Genomic DNA, 17,724 nt, shown 5'->3' on the forward strand with positions numbered 1-17,724 from the left:
TTGTGATGTTTGTAATTGAAAATGGAGAGGCTTTTGCAGTCGGTTTAAGGAGGTTCTAATATAATTTCATAAATTCCTGAAATATTGTGTGTCATTCTAATTATGCATAATTAAGAAAGTTTAAACAAAACTAAAGATATGGATAGGGATTAAAGTGGATTGTGGAATTGTTCACTTTGGAAAGGACCTTGAGCAATTTTCTAGCCCAGCTCATCACTGAATTTAGGCCAGATTGCTTGGGGCTTTGTTGATTGGACCTTGAAAATCCACAAGGCCAGACCTTCCAGAGCATGAACCTTTCAGGTCATTCAGCATTCTGAATGACCAATGTTTTGAGATCCTCAGGGTGAAAACCTTTTACCTGATCAAAGTTCAGTCTCTTCTTTCCATTTATGACCATTATCTATTGGTCTTCTGTCTTGGACCTCAGTAAAGAGGTCTTTGGTAATTTAGGCATGGGAAGGCTGCTAATAGGTCCCCTCCAGGCCTACCAAGCCCAGTTACCTTAATGTCTATTGATGTGCTTCAGCATTCTGAAGACAGTGTTCCTACCAACGGCCAGCCTTTTAATGAAGAAAACCTTTGCTTTTTCATTCTAGCTAAGTGTGTCCTTGTCTGCAGATGCAGAAGAAAGCCATCAAAACCCCAGGGTTTTTTTGGCTAAAGCATGATGTGCATGTGACATGAGTGAGAGTAATTTATTCAAGAATAAATTTAAGCTGGGAATGAGAAGTAAGTACTCAGTGAAACAGCTCAGGTTCTACAACAGACATGTGAAAACTGAAGTTCTTCATTATGTTCAGGAGGATGCATTCCAGCAGTGATGTGGTGTCCAGAACCTGCAGGTCCCTGCTGACTTGTGATGATGCTTAGACTGTTATTTGGGCTTGGTTCAACTTTGTATGTAAATCTGGTGGAATTCAGTCACTAAAGTGGGGATGGGAGGTTTCTCTTTGGCCTAGAGCCATTAGGAAACCTTAATGTGTCTTTAGAGAACCAACTTACTTCTTACAATAATGAACTTGAACAAGACGGTAAGTGTATTGGAGGTTGGGGAAAAAAATGTTTTGTGTATGTATTTCAATCTTAAAACAGCTAAAGAAAAGCAGTTGGTTTAACTTGGGGCTGCATGTGATGTAGTGATATGACACTTCTCTGCATTTTAATTGGAAGTTGGGGAGCAATCTTAAGCTGCTACTGGAGCATAAAATTGATAACCACCTAGCTTGTTTAACTGAATAGATGAGAAGTCAAACATTAAGAAATGAGATTTCCAATCTACAAAATGTTTATTGATATTAAATGACTTCCCATTTATTTAACATTAACTGTGAAATTAGAAGAACTGTGGCACTAAGATATTTTGTAGGTATGCCTTAAAGAATGAACAAACTTTGCAGATGCCTAGAACAAAGAAAACACAACTTACTCTATGTCAGCATCCATGTGACCCACATTTCTCTTCCAAAAATTGTGGTCACAGTTATAATCTTCTCATAAATACAGTTTTATTTTTGGGTGGTTTTCTGTTTGGTGGGGGGGTTTGTTGTTGTTGTTTGGATAATATAATCTACACTGAAAAATTTTGTGTGTGAAGTGCAACTGATGGGGTAGTTAGTGGAGCTGTGATTATGAGATTGGGGTGGGGGGAGAGGGTGAGATTTGCATGCTTGAGATCACAAACAGAATGTACTATTACATAAGTGTGCAGAGGGGATGTAGTCTGCAAATTGTATTTAATCCTTCTTCTGATACTCTGGCTGCCCTTGACTGCTTTCAGCAGTAACGTTACACTTCGTGCTACAGCGCAAAAGTGTGAGGATTTGATCCCTATCACTTTGTAGCAAAAGGCTGGAACTCCCTTTGGTACCCTGGAAAAAAGAAAAAAAAAAACATAATCAGGACAGTTGTTGTAACATTGCCAGTTGAAGAGCAAACTTGTCAGGGCTATGAGAATTGCAAAAGTTTTTTGTGATCAAGACACTTGACAAGAATAGGTGGAGGGGCTTTAAGCATACAAGGAATACAGATACAACCTCCTTGGCAGCTTTTAATGTAGGAAATAGGATAGCTAAGATTGCTAAGAATCTTTTATTAACTTGAAAAATAAAAACTTGATGCTTTTGTTTCAAAATTCCTCTACCTAATCGAGACTTTTTTCTTCACTTTGAGTAATTGCTTATACATGTAATTGTGTATACACGTATGCAGCTTTTCTTTCTTCTTTTAATTCTGAGGTTTCTGGAATTTTGCCAGAAATATTTTTTTCAGGTCCCCTATAGTTTGTTTGCAGGATTAAATAGTACAGCAGTTGCAAATTGTTACATTTACCAATATTCTTGAGGGAAATGAGATTGGATTCTAAATTTAGAGGCAAATTTTAAGATTATTTGCTTCAAACCCTTTGGGATAGTGTGATATGCAATGCAAGACTAGGATTCCTTCAAGCCAAGATTAAGAAACATAAATATATATATATATATATATATATATATATATAGTGAGAGAGAGACAAACATACAAACTAAATATGTCGGTGGCATGTTGTACTATAAATAAGAAAATACTCAAACCTTTCATTAGAACAGCTATATCTTTGCTGTAACATCTGCATGACTGACTTAAAAATTCATTTTGGGCTTCTGCTGATATGTGAATTTTTTTTTTTTAAAGAAAAATATTTATCCTGTGTTTTATACATACTTTGTAATATACCCTGTAAAATTATTATCTTATCTCAATGTGCCTTTGATATTTCATAGTAATACTATAAGAAATGCTCTTCAGCATCAAGAGCCTTATCCATCTTGGGGAGGTAGAGGGAAAGAAGGATCTAACATTTTTCACTCTTCCCCCGCCCCACCCCGTCCCCTTCATATTGCTTATATTGATTTTATGGTGTATATTAATTGCAAAGGTATGACTTAATGAAATTTTCCAGGAAGCCTAGTTAGTTTTGATTATTTTTTAGTGATATTAATCTCCTTTCTGTATTCACTTTAGTGTGCCTGGTGATCTCAAAACTCAGCAGTGAGAATAAAAAGAAATGTGTCTTCCTAATGTTGTGGCAGAAGAAGAATAACTTCACTTCTGTGTTAATGCAGTGCCATAATGATACTTTTAAGTGCTCAGCAGGGCTAATCTTCTGGGGTTTTTTAGTCATCTCCTCATAAATCCAAACCAGGTAGTTCTAGGGAGTGGATGGTTTGGTGTTATGTCTACTGCCTAGGAAAGTGCTGTGGTCTTAAAACCAGGTAACCCCTATCACAGATAAATTACACACAGATGAAGCAAAAGAAATCCTTAGATAAATGATATAAATTCAGAGTTTTGGAAGTGCTTAGCCAGAGGGAGCAAGCTAAGCGAGGGTGTCTCATGAGCCAGTTAGTGTATAGGAAATCGATATGGGGAATTGGAGTGAGAGGCAAAAGGGCTGCTGGTGAAAAAGCTAAGGTAGGCAGTGGTGTTGAAAATCTGGGGTTGGTTTGTTTGTTCTTTTAAACAGGTAGCCAATTCCAAGCACAAGTAACAGTTTGTGATGTGGTCTGAACTTCCTAAATTTTTGGCAATATGCTGGTATTTTTAAAAGGTGCATTAATGCTTAAAAAATAATTTAAAATAATGAGGTATAGAGAGAGTGAAATCAAATGCAGTACACCCGACTTCTAAAAGCTGGAGTGTGGAAAAGTGATGAAAAGAACTTACTTTCTACATGCATATTTTTATAGTGTCATCTGAATATGTACTTAGTAACTGACATGGTGGTGTTTTGCAAACTGTTGGTTAAACAGGAGAAATTAAAAAGTATTAGAGAAACTGTGTCTGTGAGCCTCATATAAAGGACCTGGCTGAGACGGGGGGAGGCAGCTCAGAGAGCTCATTATTAAATTCGTCATGAAACAACTGTCAGATCAATTTTGATGTTTCCTAATTCATTTAATGTCAAAGGTAAGTGTAAAGATGTCTTGCTGCTAGAATTCAGTGATGACATGAAGTTTGAAAAGTGCTTGTAATGGAGAGAGGAAGAAATTTGGGGATTTCTTACGTCCAGTGCCCAGACATGGGGTAAATGTGAAATATCTTTGTGATGCAGAATACTTCTTTACACCTAGCTTCCTTCCGCTCTGAGGGATGGAGTAATAGGAGTGGGATGAAATTTGTAGCCGTGTGCTTTAGGGTGATACAGCCAAGATAAAAGCTTGGAGGCTGAATAATTGATCAAAGTAGGAAGGGGTGCAAAGTAACGGAGCAAACAGCATGGTGCAGGTATGAAGAAGGCTTGTGTGCTCTTGGGACACAGTCACAGATGTTTCCAGTAGACAGAGAAAACTACTGGTGGTCTACAAGCATCTGTTAGACATCATGTAGTATGCTTCAGAAATTGTCATTTGTTTAAGGACGAAATAGAAAAAATTGTGCAGAGACAGGTTCCTAGGATGAAAGGAGGAATAGGTGTCTCACTGGAGAAAGCTTGAAGAGGTTGTCTGGGGTAGTCCAGCTAAAGAAACTGTGTATGTGAGTGTTGTCTATGCATACACAGGTGGAGTCAGTAAGGGGGGGGGGCGAAATACTGAAACTGAAAGATGATATAAGCAAAACAACACCTGAATATAGTCCAACTTTTTGAAGCTGTAGTTTCATTACAGTAGTCAGGTTTTTGCAGTAAACAAGAATATTAGAACTTGATGTGCTTTTTCTGCTAAATGTTGGTGAAATTTGAAAATAATTCCTTAATCATTGTGGAAATTCCAAAAAAAACAGTATTGTGTATAGCCAAGTGTATTCTGAATTTTATGAAGAATTGTCTTCGACTATACAGCATTCCCTCAGTTTTTCTCTTTCAAGTTTTTTTGTCATTTCATGGTATGCAGCGATGCTCCTGGAGTGGCTGTGGTGCTTTCTCAGAGACAGCTACAATTTGCTTTCCTGGGCAATGGGAGAACTTGTATTTTTCCAAAGGGTGTTGGTGGGAGGACAGGGAGGAGAACTTAGCCTATTACGCTCACTCTTTTTATACTTGCTACACTTTGAAATAGACACTGAATTGCTTTTAGGAGGGGTCATTTCCTTCACTGACCTTGCAGTGTGCTGGATAGTAGAGATTGTAATTTGGATACCTCCATTAGGTGCTTAAAGATAGGTCGGATGAATGCAAGCCAAAGCATTCTGGAGGGAATAGATGATCTGTCTAAAGTGCTCCTGAAATAATTGGAGAGTAGGCAGCTGAGGCAGGGCTCTTATGTTCAGAAGATGTGATGCACTGAGATCTTTTTCAAGAAGTCTAGAAAACTTGGACTTACTGTAAATTTTGCACTTGGAATTTGATGTAGAAAACAGTTAGCTGAATTCCAACAAAGAAAGCTTTGTTGCAACTTACCTAAAGTGAGAGCCACAGCTCGAGAGTGTGACTTGGAAAAAAGTATCCAAGCAGTTAGTCTGCTAAAGTCTCGCTGAAACTTGATGAGATGTGGGCTTGTAGGTCAAAGTACAAGAGCAGCCAGACTCCTGCTTGCCATGGGCATTGTTAAGTGCTAGCTACCTAAATGTATTTTGGGACCTTGCTAACAGTCGCTTGAGGAGACAAAATTTAATCTCTTTTGCATTGTAAATAATGTCATAGTGAGCTCTTTATATGTGTTATTTTAATGCTATATGGAAAAGAAATTCTATTCAGTAGTTTGCAAATAGAAGAGAGGAAAATTATGGCTGAAGGTGCTGGTGGTTATATGGAGGAAATTAATGAAAGAAACATTACGGTGTGAATTTATTACTGTGTTGAATGTGGACCTCACTTTTCTTGTGGTGAAAGACAGTTGTGGGATAAAGTTTGGATTCAGAAGACCGGCAGAGGGCTTATTCAGGAAGGCAGCTTTGTGGCAGCTTGTGGGAGCAAGGAAGTATGCTGTCTGACTCTGGCATTTTGTAGGAGATGCACTGGCTGAGATCAGGAGGGACCATTCTAGGGCTTTTATTTAGGCTCATAGGGTATTCAGGTGCAGATTTTAATATTTTAATTCTCTCTAAGTTAATTTTTCAGGTTTATATTTTTCCTCTTCATTCAGGAGCTATATTGCTTATGTGTCATTGTTAGAGTATGTTTCTATCTTATTGAGAGCTATTTTTTACTGTCACAGTTGATTCAATCACTAACAGAATCTTCTGGTGTTTATAATGAAAAATACCAGCTGTTAGAATTTAATCTTTCTAGACTATGGGTATGTGAACAACATTTTATTGACCTCTTTGACCCTCTTTTTAACATATGTTAACATGTTAAATTGTTTTCTCAAAATCATTTGGATCAGTTTTCCAAAACCAAAGACAGTTTTTAGTAACTGTAAAAAATAAATAATTTAAGTTGTCTCTGTAAACTTTCCTAATACTGATGTTTTGGGGTTTTTTACCAGATAAATTTGCGCCTCATCTTGGTAAGCGGGAAAACAAAAGAGTTCCTGTTTTCACCGAATGACTCTGCTGCAGATATTGCAAAACATGTGTATGACAACTGGCCAATGGGTGAGTAGCAGCGTGCCTTTGGCTTTGTAACTGGTGAGCAAGGAGGTTCCCTGTATATTCAGACTGAAGTGTCAGATCTCTTGCTCAACATTCAAATTAACTATGTTTATTCACTATCTGGACAAAGATTTATGTAGAAATACAGGCGTCCTGCCTTCTTTTTCCCAGTTCCTTCAGTTGGGCAGAATTTTAGATGTCAGGACTGCTTCCTACTTTATTTTTAAAATCTCCTTCCCCAAACTGAAGTACTTCTTTCCCCCTATCTTTAGACACTTTTCTTTATCGATCGATTTAGAGGATCTAGTAAGTGTGAGGAAATGTTGGAGATATAAAACATCTTATGTGAGAACAGCTGAAATAAAACATGGGAAGTCACAGGAATGCATTAGTGAAATTGAGTCTGAAGTACTTTTTCCTTACTGCCTAATCTTGGAAAGGATCTGTAATACTGATATTTTTCCAGGGAGAAAACAAACATAAAAGCCCATTTTAAGAGACATTAGAAGACTGGATGTTGTTTGTGTAAATATACTTGGTGTCATACAGGAATACTGGCTTTGGAAAATGGACTTGCGAACTTAAGATGTGTATTCACATATGTGAATAGCTCCCCAAAACAAAGTGCTTCTGTTCTCCCCGACTATGATTTCATGGGAAAATAGCCAAAACACAGACATAGCATTACATAGGATGAAAGAAAATGCTTCTTTTGGTACAGGACTTCATTTGGATTACTGTTTTGATGTTAAAAAGACTACTATTTAGACAAACTAAAACATTGCACTATCTGTTTCTGTGGTGCCTTTGTTAAAGACATATGGTGGATAATAGTTTATGCCAAAAAGTTAATGGTGATAATCAGTATTTTAAACCTTAAACTGGTCTTTGAGGTCAGGAAAATGTTCAGTTTGCTGTTTGATTTGCTGGGATGCAGTGTTATGTATTTAGTAAAATATGTAATGAAGGAGGAGGTTTTAAGTCCTCTGAAGTATCAGTTACAGATGTAAAATACTTTAAAAAATAGGTTAACATAGCTTCTGTGCTGTACGTATTTTAATGTACATATGTATATAATGTACAACATAGTTGTCATATCCAAATGTTCTTTGTGTACATTTATCTGAATTGGTAGAGGCAGAACTGGATTTTTTTTCCTTACTCAAATTTATGCTTGTGAACATGTGATGTCATGTTCACAGTCTTGAGAAGAGCTTGAAAGTTGCAGATTCTGAGTTTAGAGTTGGAAAGAAACTCAGACCTTAAAGTCTCTTCTTTAAAAAACAGTAGAACCAGAACTGGAGATCTCAGTTCAAATATCTGCAGTCCTGAGAGAGTACTCTAAATTTTGATGAATATTTAATAGCTTTTGCAAAGAAGAATAGTCTCAATTTAAAAGGAAAAAAAAAGTCACTTCAGAATAGCATGTAGATTTTCACAAACATTAGCCCATTAGCTGTTTTCAGACTGAGAGTGCTCCCCTTTGCCACAGGACTGAGAAATCTTGATGAGAACTAAAGTTGCCTTGAAACAGAGACGTTACAATTGTTTTTACCACCATTTTGACTTGTCATGATCTTGTGGGGAAAAAAGGAATGAGATAACCTCCGTCACATGCTGGCAGGATTAAGGCAAACCTCGCCCCACCTTTTTTGGCAATACAGTTGTTAATTAAGAATGTCTCGACTTGCAGTCGAAAATAACCAATTTATTTTAATGTGTATCATCTAGATAGGTTACCTGTTCTCTTCTTCTCCTCCCCATTTTCTGCTAAATAATATTAACTTATTTCTGGTACAGCAATTATCTGAACTTTAAAAAAAAAAATGGTAGATTCAGTGAGTCCTTGGCTCATTTAGTCATCACTGGAAATTAAAATCTGAATTCATGTCAGAAAGAAATGTTTCAGACTTCCAGCCAAGAAGCAGAAATTAAAAGGATGGGTAACTTGGCAGCTTAACAGTGAGAAAATACCTGTGCCAAAAGCTAGTCTGTCTTCTTTTGGTTGTGGTTTTACATCATTACGGCACTGTCAACTGGCTGATTTTCTCTTTACAGCTACAGTATAGTGGAGTTCAGACTGTATGGAGTAAAAAAAACCAAAACAAAACTATTATGGTAGCAGTGCGATAATTCAGATCCTTGATGTAGCCCACTTCACAGCGCAGCGGAAGGGGCATGTACTTGAATTGCAAGACAATTGAATCAGACCCTAAGTGGAAATACTTGAAATTCAAATAGCTTTGGTTGCCTAATTTGATCTAATCTTATAAACCAGGCACATGGGAGCACCTGGGAGTGTGCTCATTCTACTGTTGGTACCAGCCTTGCTTCCACCGCGGTCTGAGGCTGAGATGGCTCCTGCTGCCCAGTCTCTGCCTGCTTGCTTTTGCACCAGATGCCTTTCTGTACATTCTGCAGCTGTGGCTTTTGTTTTAAATGCTTCCCCTTCTACCCTTTTCAGTTCTTCTCCTTTTGTGATGCCAGTTGCTACTGCCTGTATGTTAATTGTGTGTTCCCAGTGAACAGGTTGGTTTCGGTGGCTTGTCCTGATCCCTTGCTGGATATTGATTTTGCTATATAAACACTACAAAAACAGAAAGAGAGAATAGTTGTGAACAACTGTAGCCAGATATCTGGTCATCTAAGAAACAGAAGACACTGTATTCCCAGAGAGACCATTTAAATTCAGCATTTCAAGGCTTTATGATACTTGTTCTGAAAGCAAAGTGCATATTTATTTGTTCTTCACATTGTGACAGGGAATGGGAAAAGAGTAGGAAAAGACCATTTAAGCTTATCAATTATTTATGATAGCTTAAGCATTATAGGCAAATGCAGGCTTGCTTTTTTTTGAACCACTGCTTGCCACATAAAAACATTGAAACACATAAAAACACACATAAAAATGGGTGGGCTTTGGAGAAGCTCCTTAAAATGTATTGGTGGATGTGTGCTCTGAGGGAGCCTGTGTTCGGGCTCTGTGGTGGCGGTCGGGGGCTGCTCAGGTCACTGCCCCCTCCAGACATGGAACTGGTTGGATCTGGCCATCATCGAATGGCGCTGAGCCGCCTCCGGAGCTTTTTTTCAGTGCTGTGATCTCAGAGTCCTGGTTCAAGTGACCCATCACATGCACGCTCGCTCTGTGTGCTGCAGCTTCCCGTTGCTGGAGAACGGCTCCAGTTAGTCAATTAGCTGGTGACGGGGAGTGTGGCTTGGGAAACTTCAGAATGGCCTGGATATCAAGATTCAGGAAGCAATTTGCATGTATGAAATATTTTCTTTAGGACTTGTGTATGTGCTAAATATATCCTGCAGTCTGTGACATCAGTAATATTTATATGTGCAGACATAAAATTACGTGTTTCAATGCCCAAGGTCAAATAATAGATTCAAGAATAGACTTCAGGAGTGCTGGCCTTGAATTATCTTCCTGTATCTTCAGCCTGTGTTCTCTCTTTAGTGTTTTATGCAAAAGAGTCCTTTCCCGATTTTCTTCCTGGGTAAAGGTGAGAGAAATAACAAAAAATGTTTTTATTACAATGTAACTGTAGAAAATTCTCTCTCTCTTCAGATTGGGAAGAAGAACAAGTCAGCAGTCCAAATATCTTGCGGCTTATTTATCAAGGGAGGTTTCTTCATGGCAATGTGACATTAGGAGGTATGAAAATAATTTTCATTGTATGTGTTACAGTTAGGCAAAGGGGATATTTATTTACAGTTCAGTGAATACTACTTTACTGTTCAAGATCACAGGATGGCCTGCTTTGTACTGCTGTTCTTGTGCATAGAGTGACATTGTACTTTATTGCATATTTTTCCATCTTGTTACCACAAGCTGTTAAACTTTGCGAGGTGCCACCTGCTAAGTCAAGTCTCCTCTCACACAAAGAAACTGTAGTGCTGCTTTTATTTGTTGTCTTTCTAAATGGAATATTTTGTTCCACCTCTCTTACACTGCATTTGCAGGACAAGCTACTTAATAAATATCTGAAGTATTTTAAAATGCTTGATAAACTTTATGATAATTGGTCAAACAATACTTTAAATCTTCGTGCAACGCAGGAAGACACCCTATGAATGAGAATGAGGGGAAGCATTCTTGCTGTCCAGTGCTCTCCCAGGGATACAATTGCATAGTTATGTGAAAACAACAGTAAATGGCTTCACTTCGTTTGCTAAGGAAATGCAATTCAACTGTGCCCCCTCGTGGCAGCTGTTTCCTCACAATTACGCGTTTTGGTGGGAACCCTTGGTAGAGGTGTGACACACATTTAAGTCATCCCTCCTTTTGTAGGTAGCATTTCCCAATGGGAATATCAGCTGTATCAATGACTAAACAATATGAGACTCCCCATTCTGTGCCAGTTTAAAAACAAAATAATGTTCCTACTTTGTATGTTCAAATTATTTATGGTTTGGTACCTGAATGCAGTATAGAAAGGAGAATATAATATAATAAAAATACACCAATTAATTGTTTTTGAAGTTAAGAGGAATCTGAAAATAATATTTCTGGATTACTTATGGTGATTTTCCATGAAGAATTGACCAGGATGATACAGCTATTGATTCATTTTCTACCATTCCCAGTGTTGCCTAGTGATGTACTTATAGATTTACTCTCCACATATATAAATTTTTAATGCTTCTATATATACAAACAAGATCATTGTCAGCTCAGCTGGAAGAACTCTGAAATTTTTATTCACTCTTTAATTTGTATTTTTACCAGGTGACAGTGAGTGCAGCTAGTAGCAGTTGGAGTAGAGTTGAAAGACAAATGTTAAGTCTTGGATCATCTCTGCAATTAAAGATGCTAGTCTTACCCTACATTTCCAGGCAAGGATAGCTAACTAGGATTTACTTCACCATTTATTTACTTTATACTTTACTGAGTGCTGCTCTTTACCACCAGTATTTTTTTCCTTTAGTGACATTTGTCTAAATCTGAGAAAATGTTGAATATTTGTTTAATATATTTAATATATTATTTAATGAGTTAGGCTGAAAAATAATAGCTGCATGCTGCTGACTTGTGCATCAACTTAGGTCTATGAATTTTGAACACTTACTTGGGTTCAGGGCATTTTAGTTCATTCTTAATCACTCATGCGTTGAGATTTAATCATCATGTTTTTACCCCAAGGAACTTACATGTGTATTAGTGTTTTTCAAAAATATTTTCGTTGCTGTATTGTTTTAAGAAAAAGAATCCCTAAAACATTGGCTTAACTTCAGCACTAATGAAGTTATCAGGAGTAAGATTACACAGCTGAAAGTGGAACAGGAATTCATGAAACAGCCTGAAAAGACTCTTACTTTAGTTTGTGTTGTTCATTAGAGGTAACCTTAAGTGAACTAGTTACCTTTAAAAGGGAGGTGAAGGGGGGAGTTTATTAAACAATATTTATATTATGTTTCTTAGCTTGACTTTCATTAAGCTTTTCTAGCTGCAGTTCTCTTTGACTGAGTTATAGCACTTAGTGTTATATTTGCTTTAGGTGATTAGGAAATATTGACTGGAATTTGGACCTCCTGAAAATCACTTTATCATCCAGTGAAACAAAAGTTTCCAAGGAAACAGTTTGGTGTTTTCCTTTTTAACTGGAGTCCATTTTTGTTCACTTTTACCTTACATGTCTGTGTAGTGTTATGAATCTGAGACTCCTATAAACTAAGATGCCTCAAAAAAGAGAAACTGGTAGGAAAAAGTGCTTTTGAGTGAAAAACTTTATTTTCAATAAATCATCCCTTGTGATATCTCCTCTGAATGGCCTGTCACTACAGGAACAGCAGAGCTAATGGCACTGGGAACAGTGTGGAACAGACACCTCTGTAAAGCTTCACTGCTCCTGCCTGCAGTGCTTGAGCCACACTGCTTTGTTGGATCCTGCCTGTGCAGAGGGCTGGGGAGTTGGCTAGCAAGGTGTTGTTCAGCTTCCAACAGGAAATTTAATCCTTTAGCTAAATATTTTAGCTAAATAGTACTGCAGTTTGCATTTCAAATAATATTAATTAGGGAAGTAATACATAATCAACAGGTCTCCATTTCTTGGTAGATAATGGTAATCAGCAGCATTTGCTTCCTTATTTACTGGGCAAGGGAAGTTTAACCCACCGTGTGCCATCCACATTCCAAAAGGGGGTGAAAAGTAAGTTCTGACAGTAGAAAATACAAAGCAACAATGGAATTGAACAGTTGGGAAAGGCATTAAATACAAATTGGGTAAACTGAGAGAAAGGGGTGAGACCACAAAGAGAAGAGCAAGAAAGGATTACTGAGCATAAGTGAGGCTGCTCAGTTGCTGTTGTGGTGCTCCAAGCAAGAAGCTGGAAATTTCTAGCAAGAACTTGTGTAAACTTTGCAAACTACTAGCTGAAATTAGTTAATATAAATATTAGCATAGTACTACTTGATTACTGTAAATAGTTAATCTCCCCAACTCACCAATGAAGTCTCATGAATTGTGATGATATTACGAAAGATGTTCCTAATGTGATTATTTTGTAATTCAAGAGTTTATGTTATGAAGACAATCCTTTTCCATGGAGTTTGCAAAGAGCATATTAACAGTCAAAGTTTTAACTTGTATCAAGGTATCAAGTACCCAAAATACATCATCTTTGTCAGATTTCAAGTTATCAATTGCAGGCACGGGCAGTGCTTCAAGTAAACTAAGCAACTTTCAGATTTGCCTTTCCACAGAGATGGGTTTTCCCAAAGTACAGATGCTTCAAAGAATCTTGTGGAGTTCTGTATCACTTTGTGTGCTTACACCTGTGTTTGAACCTGTGTTTTGATCATAATTTGCATTTATTTAAATAAATATGTAGGAAACGAACATGATTTAATAGTGGTGTTGTAGTGAGGCTTTTTATTGATGAATCTTTAATCTATGCTGTAGGGACTAAAACAGAGAGGCATTTTTTACTTCATTTGCCTCTTCAGGTTTATTGCACATTCCTTATTCATTTATTCACTTAAAATGCCACTTCACTGTCTGTGAAAATAAAAGCTGTAACTTGAGTTTGACAGGACAAAGTCTACTCAAATCAGAATGATTTGTATTTTAAGGATTAAATTCTTGTTAAATTTATCACTTTTTTTTCCACTATAAATTGGGAAGGACAGAACTTTGCTAGAAGACCATCTTTGCCTTTTATTTCTCAGAAAAACAATCAAGGAAGATACTCTAAGTATACAGTGTATTTGTATACTTAAATTGGAATGTAGAAAAATTATCATTTTAGTTTCATACACAAGCAGAATGAATTGTGGAAAGCACCATTTTTTTAAATTTTGTGTTGCTAAACCTCACAAAGGCAGCATTGTGAGAACTACTACTTTAAATTTTATATTTTTCACATGCAGTTGATGTCACAGATTAGTATTAAAAGGCAAGATGCAGACATTTTGTATTTCGAAAAATCTGTGTTATGGATCAAAATATGTTTTAGGAAAATCTGTTTTACCATAGAGGCTCAGTGCTTTGATATCTCAGGAATAATACAATTTGGTGGCTATAATACAATTTGGTGGCTGCATTAGCAACTTTTTTTCATCTTTATCATTAAAGAGTGCTTGACACCTGAGTCTTGGCATGAATGCCCACTTCACTTTTTTACTCAAAAGAGGAAAGCTAAGCTTCCTAACAGGAGTTTCATGTCTTTAAGAATGCAGTGTTGTAAGTGACTATTGCCATGCCCTGAGTCCCTGATTTACCAAACTTCAACCAGTAAGCAGTTCAAACGTGAAATTTTGAATAGGTGCTAATCCAATTATAGTTAGTTTCAACTGGTATTTTGAAGAAAAAAAGGCTGATATAATGTGTTAATAATTCTCCCTTTCTCTTTTTGCAGCATTAAAACTTCCTTTTGGCAAAACAACAGTGATGCATTTGGTGGCTAGAGAGACACTGCCAGAACCAAACTCTCAAGGTAGGCTTGGGCACTAGAGGAGTTTCTTACTCAAGTACGTGGCAAAGTGGTCAGGTCTCTTTAAGGGCTCTTTGACTAGTTCATAGTAGAGAAAGTCAAATCCTTGTGCTCTTTTGTGAAGAAGTTAATAGAATGCTTTTGCACACATTTGTAGAAAACTAAGAAATTAACTTTCTGGTTTAGCATTTTTATATAGTGCAGAAAGACCTTAAAAGCTCTTCTTTTTATTGTGAAAAACTAGTCCTGATTTATTTTTCAGTTATGTATGCATGTGCATAGCAGGAAATAATTTTTTTACTGGAAATAATTAAGAACAGACTTGTATTAAGCATACTCTCACACAGAACAGCCTCATTGTTTTAGAAATGGAATGTAAGTAAAACTTCCTTCTTCTTTGCAGGTCAAAGGAACCGTGAAAAAACTGGAGAAAGCAATTGCTGTGTAATCCTGTAAACCCTGTTAGCTTTACCTGCTAAGTGTGATGTAATATAGTCTTTGTCTTTCATGCTGCTGGAATAGAAGAGGCCCTACCTTGCTTCAAACATCTGTAGGAAGAGCCTGTCTGTAAATCCATGGAACTGAAATAATACATGAACACTGTCTCATTAGTCTTTAAAAAAAAAAAAAAAGTGAAAGATCTATGAACACTTTATTTTTTTCAATTTCTCCTTTTTGTTTGTTGAATAATCTTACAGTACATCACTTTTTGAAAGAATTCAGTCTCCAGAAAAGTTTGTGTTTTTTTCCATAGCAGGAATCTTTTTGCTACCACAAAAATCTGCATTAACCGGATCTAACCAGTCAAGCTTTCTAGATGCAATTTGCACTAAATATGGTTGACAGTATATTTCTCCTCAACAATCTAACAATATTTGAGACATCTAGTAATAACCCACAATGTATGATGCAACACTGGAAAATAGTATATTAATAAATAAAACAAATCTCACGGCCAAATCAAAGGAAAAACTGTTAAGTCAATTCTACCTAAGTCAACCTCGGTGGCCAAACTGGCACAGAATACTAACTAAACCAAGTCTAACTATTTGTCTTTTCACTGCAACAAAGAAAAAATACTATGTGCCTGTAATTTAAAAGCACTCTGTAGAGGGCTGATGAAACTGATTTTTTGTTACTGTGTGCACTCCAATCGTGTGTTAGTTGAGTGCTTATTCAGACAGCACAAACAAGTGCAGAGAGTGCATTTCCTAGCCTTAATATGGGAGGGGTAGTTTCCTGTAGTTCATAGGCTTTTATTATTGTGCATAAATGTTAGAAAACATCATTTACTAATCAGTTTTATGTATTTGAATATTGGCAATTGGTGTTTTTCAGTCATTTTTCTCATCTGTACCTTAGACTTCAGTGTCATGCTTACTCATTAGAGATTTCAAAAGAATTATTAAAATTTAAAAAGCAAAAAGAAAAACTTCTGCCATAATACTAGTTTTGTTTCTTTACGTAATCTGCATTTGGTATTAGTGCTTGCAATGGTATTAAAATCAGAAGCTGATTTTTGAAGGCATACATAATTGAAAAGGATGCCTTTCTTTTATTTCATATCAATAATTTAAATGTTGATATGCTAAAGAAATTTGCACAGCACTAAAGCATGAGCTACTTTCATCTAAACCTGTAAAAAATAAAAAGAAATAAAAATTAAAAAATATAAAAGATTTTATATTTTTTCACTGGGGAGGAATTCTTCCTGGGTGAAATTACAAATATGTGTAGAATATATTTAATAAAAATCTTATAAAATACATAACTATAGAAGTTAAATATAGATTGGCGTGTAGTATAATAGAACAATATTCCATATAAATAGCTTTAGCCTTTAAAAAACTGAGTCACAGGTTGACATTGTGTTCTGTACTTAAGTGTCCACAACTCTTACAGATGTCCTGTGTAATCGTTTTTCCGAATGATTGGCATCATTCAAATGTAAACAGGTTATTTTATTCATTGTTACTGCTTTGATGAAATGCTTTATATGCAGTAGATTTACAAAAATATTGTTCATACTGATCAGAATTAAATTTGTATAGAGCAGAGTTTTAAAACAAATTGTAAATAGCACTAAACATTTTCTTTCTGCAACCTGTACTGATAGACTCTTCTGTAAACTAAATAAAAGAATATTGTAGTGCATTTCAGTGGTGCTTCAAGGGTTGTAATTGGGCCTGAACTGCTTTTAATAGTACTTCTTAATCTGGAAATTAAGTAAGGACTCCATTTTATTTATTTTTTTTTAAAAGGAGGGGCACAAAGCTTGCTGGAAAATGCTAATGGGATTTATCACTTGGATATTTGTTTTCCTTTCACTCCATAAGTGGCCTGGAAGTCTTTCTTCTGTTGAAGAGGAATGTGAGCATGAGCAGTTGCAAATGTGCAGCTGTGTCACACCCTTGTGTGCCTCACAGGAGCCGTGTGCTGTGTGCTCGTACTGTGAGTTTTTGCAGTCTCATTTGCTGATCGCACAGAGCACGGACATACCCCTTGAGATGCTGGAACTGAGATGACACCATTGTGTGCTTGTTACCAAAATGAATCTTGGGAGGGGGCTTTTCCTTCTGCTCTGCAGTGTGGTTGCTAAATAAGAAACTGTAGGGACACAAACCTTCTTCTTTAAAAAGACAAAAGTGTGATAGACTTCCCTTGTCCAAAATGCTGACCACCCAAGTAACACAGAATTGGATGGGAAATGGCTATGACAGCACAAGAAAAAGAAATGGTCTGAGACAGGACATGCTCAGTTAGTTAAAGAAGTCTCTCAAATGCATTGATTTTGAAAAACAAATGCATGAGATGTAATTCTGGTTTGAAAAGGTAGCCAGGTACTTAATACAGAATAAATACATGAAAATCCAGAAGCTTCCAGTTAAAGTATTTGGTGAGGTTCTGTAACAAAGTATGTGGAGTTCCCTTTTGTTAAGGTGAATAAGATGCATATGTGCACATGTCCAAGCAAATCCTTAAATACTGCCTGGCATTTAAAGCATGCCAAATTGACTCCTGCAGAAAGTGGATAGAACAGTTTGCCTGAATTTTCCCACCAATTGTCAGAGTTCTGCCCTTGGAAGAGCATTTCTGTTGTGGTGTGAGGAGGGTGGAAAACTGGGGTGGGGGGATTGCTAAAAGATGTGTGCTTTTTTCCTTGTGTGCTTTGTATTGTGGTTTGTACATTTGCCAAAGCAAAAGCAGTGGCTCTTCATCCCACATTTCCCAGCCTTGCTAAAGCTCATGCATATGCTTCTCTTCTTTGATGGG

At 36.8% G+C, this 17,724-nt stretch overlaps 1 protein-coding gene across 1 annotated transcript in view; it reads left to right on the forward strand.

Moving 5' to 3' along the window:
- The window catches only part of UBL3 (ubiquitin like 3), a 55,366-nt gene extending 38,761 nt beyond the window's left edge, over positions 1 to 16,605 (forward strand). Inside the window, exons 2-5 of the mRNA XM_041487277.1 lie at positions 6,408 to 6,516; positions 10,088 to 10,174; positions 14,377 to 14,454; positions 14,855 to 16,605. Of these exons, the coding sequence (XP_041343211.1) occupies positions 6,408 to 6,516; positions 10,088 to 10,174; positions 14,377 to 14,454; positions 14,855 to 14,907 (327 nt within the window). The 3' untranslated portion in view covers positions 14,908 to 16,605. The remainder of the gene's footprint in view (positions 1 to 6,407; positions 6,517 to 10,087; positions 10,175 to 14,376; positions 14,455 to 14,854) is intronic.
- The last annotated feature ends 1,119 nt before the right edge of the window (positions 16,606 to 17,724 follow it).

This window comes from Pyrgilauda ruficollis, unplaced genomic scaffold (genome assembly GCF_017590135.1).
Source record: "Pyrgilauda ruficollis isolate IOZ18807 unplaced genomic scaffold, ASM1759013v1 scaffold8, whole genome shotgun sequence".
Lineage (NCBI taxonomy): Eukaryota > Metazoa > Chordata > Aves > Passeriformes > Passeridae > Pyrgilauda > Pyrgilauda ruficollis.